Source organism: Oryza glaberrima, chromosome 7, assembly GCF_000147395.1.
Source record: "Oryza glaberrima chromosome 7, OglaRS2, whole genome shotgun sequence".
Taxonomy (NCBI): domain Eukaryota; kingdom Viridiplantae; phylum Streptophyta; class Magnoliopsida; order Poales; family Poaceae; genus Oryza; species Oryza glaberrima.
Genome location: NC_068332.1, coordinates 16,496,773 through 16,506,285, shown reverse-complemented (window position 1 = coordinate 16,506,285; position 9,513 = coordinate 16,496,773). Strand labels below are relative to the sequence as shown.

The window sequence follows — 9,513 nt, the reverse complement described above, 5'->3', positions numbered from 1 at the left end:
TACCACCCCACTCCCAGGGTTACAATTTAGAAATACTACATGTTTGTCTATGGGAAAAAAAAATCCTGGTTGCCTTTTTAATCCTTGTGTTCTTCAGTTTTTGTTTTTTGAATTATCTATTTCCTTGATACATAGTGCCTTGCTGCCATCACTTGATTTAAAATGGATGAGAATGCTTCATATTCAGTGGGCTAATCGAGTAGGAGTATGCTCTAAATGATGGAAGCTACCACGGTACTCCCTAGAAGTCATGAACAAAACAAAAAAAGCCTGGTCCCGAAACGGACCTGCAAATTTATTTTCGGCCTTCATCAGTCTATGTTACAGGTTAAGTTATCAATGTGTGCAAAAATAATTCTTGCAGGTTGGAAGTTGATTCATACAGCAACATGCACCATTGACCGTTCATTTAAAAAGAACACAAAGTACAGTGCCTAGATCACAGCGGATGAGGATACTAACTTTACTTCTCTCTAACTTCGAGTCATTGACAAATGACTCCGTTGAGTAGAGGACTCACATCTCAGTGACCCATATTAGAGGGAAGTAAGTTAAAGGATCCGATCACAGCACATCTGAAAATAACACAATCGCAGCAGTAAGTAGGTTACATTTACAGGCTCAATGTTCTCAACTGCATTTGGTGTCAGACTGTCAGTAATCTTGGTATGCATTTCTACATCCATTTGGCGTCAGCAATACATTTCTAGCTCCTCACTCATCAGCATGTAGGTGAGATCATTAAACTACTGATCCAACCCTGCAATTCAAAACATATCCAAGGTTGGTAATGCATCTAAATTTACAGAGACCTGCTCCTGCAGAAGAGAATTCAGATGTGCGCGTGTTAGTAACATGTAAAAGTGCCGTAATTTTTAAAGCTTTTTGTAGAACATAATGCAACATGACAACAAAACAGACAAGGCTGTTCTCAGGCTAGGCTAGATTGTAACTAAAGCTTGAGTTGGCAGATCCTAGCCTTGCATGAGGACCACAAATCAGTCCCTAGACCCTACTTTACCTTAAAAAAACTGAAAATACTCCTTAGTGCTTCAACTTAAAGGCATTATTATGTCTTTTAACAGTACATCGTGTGGAAAGTTAAATGAGATAACAGTTATCATGGTTCAGTAAAACTTAACTCTAAATCTTGCTGGGAGGCAGTCCATCCGGGTTCATAGGCTTCCAGAAACCTGAGCTTTGCTTTGTTTGGAAGGTCATGTGGATGGACAAATGGAACCCCTGGCGGCCATCCGATTTCAGTTCTGATGTTCTCACATGGATGGTCTAACGACTTTATGTGGCTTTCACAGTCCCTGAGACTGCAAAATCTCAGCTTGATGCCTTTCTTATCCGCAATATCCTGGACACGCTCCTTGAGCACCCTCTGCGCCTCTAGGCGAAGTCTTTTGGAAGGAGGGAGTGCCTTTGTTTTTCTACCTTCCTTCTTTCTCTTCATCACAAAGTTATACGATGCTACACCAGACAATTGAAGAAGCCATCAATTCACAGTATTCTAATGAAGTCATAAGCTCAAATCACTTAGGATGGGTAGAATGAGGCATGTATCAGCATGTACATGTAGAAATAACACTCTAGGAGACTTCAAAAAGAGGTCAACGACAACGCGTCCGTCGTAGAGCATAGCACCACATTAGAATGTTCCAAGAGAAATATCAACTAGTCTTGTTTCAACATGTCACAGTATATTATTAACTAGAGGCAGAGAAAGACTTCTGGGCTGTGTTCGGATATGGGGAGTTGGGAACTAAACTCTCCGCACAGAAAACGGAGTGATCCATTAGCGCATGACTAATTAAGTATTTGCTATTTTTTAAAAAAAAAATGGATCAATATGATTTTTTTAAACAACTTTCATATAGAAACTTTTTGTAAAAAATGCACCGTTTAGTAGTTTGAAAAGCGTGCGCGCGGAAAACGAGGGAGAGGGGATGGTAAAATGGGATTGCAAACACAGCCTGGCCTGTTCCTCATGTTATGCTTTCTTGTATTAGAGGTATAAGCCTGATCCGTACACAGATATTGCAGCTAATGAAAATGCACAAAATGATGTCAATGACAAATAATATTATCCTATAAAGAACACACAATTATTATTTCTTGTTGGCCTTCTTTTTCTCTAAACTAGTTTATCTTCACCCTAAGTTGGTGGGGACAAAAAAAAAGGACTTCACAACTGTGGACATCACATTCCACCACCCCGAACTTATTTGATGAATCGTTATGGCAAAACCACATCTTGTTATAATATAATGTAGATCACAAAGAACATATTAAAGACAAGATGTTACCGGATACAGCAAGTACTGGATGTAGATATGGAATTTTACGATGGCTAACATGAGGATGTAGAGTATTTCTTCTGAATGAAAAAAATGTATCATAAAGTATTATAATGCACCAATGTAGAGTTGGCCTGAAGGTAATAGCAACTTGGTATGGGGTACATCAACAGTTACCTTCCTGTTCAACATGTGGTGATGGTTCATTGTTCTTGGGAAAAAGTTGATTTGCTGAATGTTCTGTCTGCATGAAATCATTAACCAGTATGGGGACCTGAAACTGAGCATCAACACCATGGCCAGCAGCCCTCATCTCTTCACCACTCAGCCTTGCAACTGACCTAGGCATGAGCTTGAACACCAACGAACACCGCCCAAACATACATTCCTGCAAGTTTCCGACCTCCGTCTTGTGCACAGCTGGATTTACATAGCCAGCTGTTTCCCGATAAAGCGCAAGGCCAGGATAGACAACAATATCAAGCGGACCAAGATCCCCATCGACAAGAATCCAGCGCCCATGCAAATCTTTGATATACAGGCCCGACCTATCCGACTTAACCAGCGTAAGCAAAGTCTTGTCAATCTGGTTCTCCTGATCCGAAAACATGAGCAATTGTTCATCATCCTGAGAAGCGACGCTATGCTGCTGTGTTCCTTCCATCGACGGCCTCGAATGACAACACGCCGAAAGAACAGAAGATGATACCTCCTGGCTTCTCAAGGGTATGTTGTCAAGCAACTCCGTAAATGTGGAGCTACGCAGATTCAGCGAGAAGCTAATCGCGTCCAAGACCTCCCGGGAAACCTTCCCGAGCACCGAAAACATATCAGGCAACCCGGACGGCGGCAATTCCGCCACACCATTCGGCTCTACCGGCGTGATGCCGGGCCTGAAATCATATATTTCCAGCCACATCTGAGGATCAGCATAGTAGCCAGACGTCTTGCACCACTCCCGGGCATCACCCGAGCCGCCGCCGGCCTCGCCGGAGCCGTACCCGCGCTGGTGGAAGAAGAGGCGTGCGGAGTCCAGCCCCGACCTCAGCAGGGCGCCGTCGGCCGGAGGCAGCTCGACGACGGCCGCCGAGTACTGCGCCAGCGACTGCGTCAGGGCCGACACGCACATCTTGTAGCCGTCGGACGGGAGGCCGTCGGCGGCGGCGAGGTCGCAGAGGCGCACGCGGCCGAGGGACGCGAGGATGTTCGCCTCCGCGTCATCCATCCGGGGAGGGGATGGTTCTTGGATCTTCTTGGAATTCACCTCAGGGTCAGGGGCACCATCCAATCGCCGCCGGAAAGGCCAAGATTCGTAGCTACGCGAGTGGAAGCGCCCCTACCAACTCGCTCGCCGGGAAGATGCCTGCGGCGGCGGCTTCACGGCATGATCACCGGCGAACCAGCTAAGATTTCAAGGCGGTACACGACACACCGTACCTTTCACGGGTGGTAGTAGCATGCGATTCTCTGCCTCTGGAGCTGCGGATTCGTCTCCCGAGGCGAGCTCGCCGGAGAAGAAGTGGTGGTCGGGGATGGAGATGGGCGTGGCGGCGCCGGCGCCGGCGAGGGCCTCGGTCGAACTGTAGAAGGGGATTCTCGTCAATGTAATGTACGAAACCACCGTCGCCATCATCCGTCCGATAGGAAACCGACGGACCACAACACTTCCTGTAATTCACACCGTGTATAGTGTGTATTGGGGCTGCTTTATAGCAGAGAAAACAGACGATATGCCTCTCTATATATTGGGTTCGGATAAAATACCACTTAATACAACACATCGGATAAAATGCTACTCAATACGTTGCCTACCGGATGACATACCACTTTACCTGCTCCCGCCGTTGCCGCCTCCCGGCGAACACGCGGGTAGGTGTCCTTGACGCCCCGTCGCCTCCTCCTCCCTCTGCCTCGTCGTCCTCGCCACCGCTCACCCTCCGCCCTATCCTTCTCCCCCGTCATCCCTATCGGTTGGCGCCGCTGCTGCCTGGCAAGACCTCCGACGTCGCCTGCCCGGCCCTCCCCGGCACTCCCCTCTCCTTCTCTTTCTCCAGGGACATTTTGGGCACAAAAATCTCCAAAGTAACATTTCATTCGGTAGGCAACGTATTGAGTGGTATTTTATCCGGTGCATTGTATTAAGTAGCATTTCATCCGAACCCAATCTATAGGGTGGCATACTGTCCATCCATTTTCTCGCTTTACCATAGGATCTCGTCTGGACAATACGATACCAAGGAGGTATATCAGAATTAGATCGGATACTCATCAGGTATCATCTCATATCTCGTAGTTACTAGCTAATACTTATCGGTACCAAGTCGATACCCAATGGCCAATGGTACAGCTCGATATTCATCGGGTATTAGATCTGAGCTAAAAGGAGGGAGAGAATAAGGGAAGGAGTTGGTTACTTGTATCGGTTTGCTCATCTAGAAACGATGACGACGACGAGGTCGGGCAACGTCAAATCTGATCGGTAGGATTTCAGAGTTTCAAATCCGCCGCGGACAAGCAACGGGGAGGGCATAGATATTTGCTTTAACCATTCCCATTCCCATTCCCTGTTGTGTGAACATGAGATCCTAATTTCGACAGCAACAATTGCTTTCTCCCTCAACGTGACGATTTCGGCTACAACGATCACGACTACCGCATGGCTACCTCGATAACCATACAAGGGCTATCATCATTAAGTTTTCTTGTTGGTTTGTACTCAGTTCTAAGCGGCATGGGTTATGCATGAACTGCATGGGATTTTGGAGTATATGATTAAGATCGATACAATATATAGTTGTTATGGTTGATACTGTTATGCTAGATATTACATCTTTAGAATTGGTTAACATCCAAATCAATTGTATTCTTTTCTGCAAAGAATGGTTCATTACAATCGAACCATTGTATGCGGTACATCTCCCCTTACACAAGCTTTCAGAATTTCAGTTTTCTGATGGGCCAATTTGTACTTGGGTGGAGACATCCTTACACGTCTCACCAACCTACCAAAGGCTTCTGCCGTCACTTGTGTTCTTTCTATTTATCTAAAAACTCGTGTTGTTTCTGCAGAGCAAAGCATCTCTTTAGCATCATCACTCAAGTTCTCATCAATATTCAAGATCATCCTGAATGTCAATTGTGATACAGAAGCAACAGGAAAAAAAAAGAAAGAAAAATGTCTGCAAAAGAAACAAAAGCCATTCAACCAAACTGCTATCAGAAAGCTTACCAGCGTCACAGAGTGAGAGACAAGGAGACCAAACTGCAGAGATTACCATGATGAAAAAGCAGAGTCAAAAGAGAGGAGTGAAAAAAAAAAAAGCAGCAACTGTGCTTGAGCAAGCAAGAGGAAGCTTGAAACAAGCTGGAATTCTACTAATGCAATTCTATTCCCCTAAATCGATCATAATTTATGCTGCAAATAAAATAAATTGAAATGAAAAAAATTGCATGCTTCTCACTCCTACAGATCGATCAGAATTCAGAACCCAAAGAATTTCTCCCGATCTGAACAAAACCCACCCCGAATCTCTGATCAAGAAAGGGATCAGATCAAATTGGTGCGACGTTTTCAGGTGTCGAGCTCTGAATCCGCCCATGGAGTCTTCCGTTTCTACTAGCCATTGAGCGCAATGGCATCGAGTGATCCATCCTCGCAAGAATCCCGGCGGCCATGGCGGCGGCGGTCAGCTGCTGGAGTTGGGGCCGTAGCACGCGCCGCGGACGGGGTTCCAGAGCCACTGCACCATGAACCGCCGGCCGTTGACGCCGTTGACGTTGTAGGAGGCGCCGTCGGCGGCGCGCGACACGTTCCCGACGAGCCCGCCCGCGCCGCCGCCGTCGCCGTACACGCCGAGGCAGAGGTCGGCGATCTCCGTCGGCGCCGTGGGCGTGTCCCCGGCGTACCACGCGTTCACCAGCGGGTTCGTCGCCAGCTCCGCCAGCTCGTGCCCGAGCACGATCACCATCCCGTCCACCCCGACGTCGCCGTTCGGCGGCCGCAGCACCTGCTGCCCACCGGCGCCGCCGCCGTAGTCCGGCGCGGCGAACGGGTACGCGCACTTGCCCGGGCACTGCGTGGCGCTGTTCCCGACCCACGCGTACGGCACGGTGACGCCGACGACGGAGGCGAAGGTGAAGTAGTGGAAGCCGCAGACGGCGCGGCAGAACTCCTCCACCTGGACGTCCGGCGAGGTGAGCACCAGGTAGACGCCGCTGTAGGGGTCGAGCGGGAGCGGGTCCGGGTAGGCGTACACGGCGGAGCGGATGACGGACTGCATGTCGATCCGCCGCAGCGACGCGCCGTGCGAGTACCCGGCGTCGGAGCGCTCGCCGGCGACGGCGAACGCGCCCGTCACGTTGGCGCCCGTCTGGTCCGCGTACAGCCGCGGCGCGCGCGCCCACCAGTCGGACACCGCCGGGGACGGCGCCGCCGGGGCCGAGAGCGAGGCGAGGAAGTCCCGGAGCACCGCCTGCGCCGCGGCCTCCCACCGGCCGTACCAGATGAGGTAGAGGTTCGTCGGCGACCCCGACACGACGGGGCCCATGTGGTACTGCATGTCCACCAGCTGGTTGCCGTCCACCAGGTAGTCAGCCCGGTACACCGGCGCGCCGCCGGCGGTGGAGACGGCGGCGGCGGCGAGGAGGAGGAGGAGTGGAAGCCTCCCCATTTTTCTCGACGAGTGGAGTGGAGGAGTGAGAGCGTGGGGGAAGTGAAGTGGAGTTTTTGGTGGTTTTTGAGTTTGAATTCCGACTCTTTTTAACTTCAAAGTTTGGTTGTACTACCAATGTGGTGATAAAAATTGTGACTTCCAAAAAAGAAATTTGATGGACTTGCATTGGGAGGGAGGCCGACAGGTGGGCCCCATGATGTTTGTGCGTAAATATCCACCATCTGATTTGAAGATTTAAACCCGGGTTTATAAAAACGCTGCAATTCGAATGCTTCAATTCGAAACGGACAATTTTTTATATATACTTCTAAATATAAAAATTACATAAAAAGATATGTTGCAATTTTTTCATAATATAAATATACTAGTATAATTTTAAACATTTAATTATGATATACTGAGTACATCTTTATTTTATCAATTATTTAAGATTTTAAGGTTTGACTGTATACATTATCTGTTTGGAAATGAATGGAATACATCAGCTGATCTTTAACGGTATAATCCACGGAATGAATTATATACACACTCTTCTATTTATAAAATCAGACTTGTGAGTGGATTTCAGATCAAATTTGCCCAAGTTGATTTAAACTAGGTGGCATATGTGGCCAGACCAGGGGAGGCTTCCTGGTAGATCTTTTTAATCAGACTGGACCCACCTACTTGATGTGCATTTGCGAATAGCATGGACCACATGTCAACGGCTGCACGAAGCTCGAACATGGCCCTTGGTTCTAGAAGCAGTGCGGATGACGTGTGGGCCCCACCCAGAGGTAAGGAATCATCATGGCAGTCACTTGTTGCTGGCTTGCTTCCAGTGGAAAGCCTGAAGACTTGTGGTACAACTGTTAACTAAACCCAATTCAGCAATCTTGAATGATTCGGCAGACGATGTAACTAAGAGTACAATATAAATACTCCTTCCGTCAAGAATTAGATTTAACATAATCTAATACAATAAATCTGGACAGGCTCTATGATTGGTTATTTTAGACGGAAAAAAGAAGTATAATCTAATACATATATGACATATCGTAACACTACGATTCTAAACAACTGTCTAAAATATGAATTCCTCTTTCACGCAGAGTGGCCGGCATTTGATTGTACTAACAATCATAAGGAATCATCATATGTACACCCTTAGTCCTAGAATAAGTTAATCTAGTACTCGCTCCATCTCTAAATATAAGGGATTTTGGTTGGATGTGACTTATCTTAGTACAATGAATCTGTCCAGATTCATTGTACTAGGATGTGTCACATCCAACCAAAATTCCTTATATTTAGGGAGAGAGAGTACTTGATATAACATATTTGAGTGTCCAAATCATAGTATTATAGTATTAGGATGTGTCATGTGCAGTAGCACTAGAGGGTGTATAGTAATTTTCGGTAGGTACGTGGATGTTAATTGTGGTGACAGTGAAAGTAGACTGCTGCTAGAGAGAGGAACATTTGGTTTGAAGCACAGGTGCTTTTTTCTGTGTGATTCTCAAGGAGCAGGGCATGTGAGAGCCTGCAGTTTAAAAGCCTTTGCATCATTCTATACACCTCTGCAACACCATCCATCTTTAAATTCTCTAAACTTCATTAGTAGTACTATTTTTTAATCTGTCTCAGTTTCCAATGGCTGCATATCACCCATAGCTCCATCATCAGTCATCAGAGCAAGTTTAACAGTATAGCCAACTATTAGCTCTAATTCATCTATAACCAATCTAATAGCTCATTCATACAATAGTTACATACTACACTATTAATACCTGGTCCCACCTATCATACACACACTACATCTTGGAGTCTGTGCTACAGCTGACTATAAATCTGTAGCCCGCTGCTCTTCTCTCTCCTTATTTATTTACTTAAAATATGTTTGCAGTTGGCTTATAGCCCTGCTATTGTACCTGCTCTCACAATGCGTGGCTTGAGTGGCTTCCTCGTTTTTTTCTTTTCTGAAACAATAGACTGCATTGCTTTCTGAACCCGAAGAGTGAAACGGAAGTGATTGCAAGTATGCAACAGAGAATGTGGAGAAAGATAAAATAATTAGACTGCTGGACGAACCGCAATGGCACCCATCTGATATAGCTGAAGCGCTGATGATGTTGATGGTGCTGATACTCATGGGATAGGATTCTTCTGTCTATCTTTTTTCAGTTACACAAAACACACATAGAAGTAATTTATAGAGCCGCCAACCATGTGAAAAATGAATATGGATATGTTGGTGATTTCCCTAGATAATGTCTAAGGGTGGTTTCTCAACTACACTTTCCCAACTTACACTCTATCGTTTTTCACATATACGCTTCCTAAACTAATAAACGATACGTTATACAAACAGTACATATTGATATTAATAGATTTTTTTAAAAAAAAGTCTATAGAAAAGATATTTTTTTTAAGTTTTTAGCTAATACTGTGCTAATCCATTATTCCGTTTTACGTGTTGGATAAGAAGGGTACCTAATTCCTTCAAACGAACACAACCTTTAGGCCCCCTTTGAATCAAAGCAAAAACCATAGGAATT

The 9,513-nt window shown here is 46.2% G+C and overlaps 2 protein-coding genes across 3 annotated transcripts; both read right to left on the bottom strand.

The window, feature by feature from the left end:
• Positions 1-253: 253 nt before the first annotated feature.
• LOC127779203 (uncharacterized) lies at positions 254-3,982 on the bottom strand. 2 transcript variants are annotated; one of them, XM_052305933.1, is made up of 4 exons: positions 3,741-3,969; positions 2,481-3,666; positions 1,143-1,476; positions 254-818 (listed from the first exon to the last, which is right to left on the bottom strand). In XM_052305933.1, exons 2-4 carry the CDS (start codon positions 3,526-3,528, stop codon positions 803-805), a joined length of 1,398 nt encoding a protein of 465 aa, XP_052161893.1. In that variant the 5' UTR covers positions 3,529-3,666; positions 3,741-3,969; the 3' UTR covers positions 254-802. The 2 variants fall into 2 exon arrangements, with proteins under 2 accessions (XP_052161893.1, XP_052161894.1); XM_052305934.1 differs by lacking the exons at positions 254-818; positions 1,143-1,476 and adding an exon at positions 1,488-2,383 and having other exon boundaries at positions 2,481-3,982.
• Positions 3,983-5,111: 1,129 nt separating this feature from the next.
• On the bottom strand, positions 5,112-7,104 carry LOC127778868 (protein EXORDIUM-like 5). The gene has a single exon (XM_052305510.1). It carries the CDS (start codon positions 6,971-6,973, stop codon positions 5,990-5,992), a length of 984 nt encoding a protein of 327 aa, XP_052161470.1. The 5' UTR covers positions 6,974-7,104; the 3' UTR covers positions 5,112-5,989.
• Between the last annotated feature and the right edge of the window lie 2,409 nt (positions 7,105-9,513).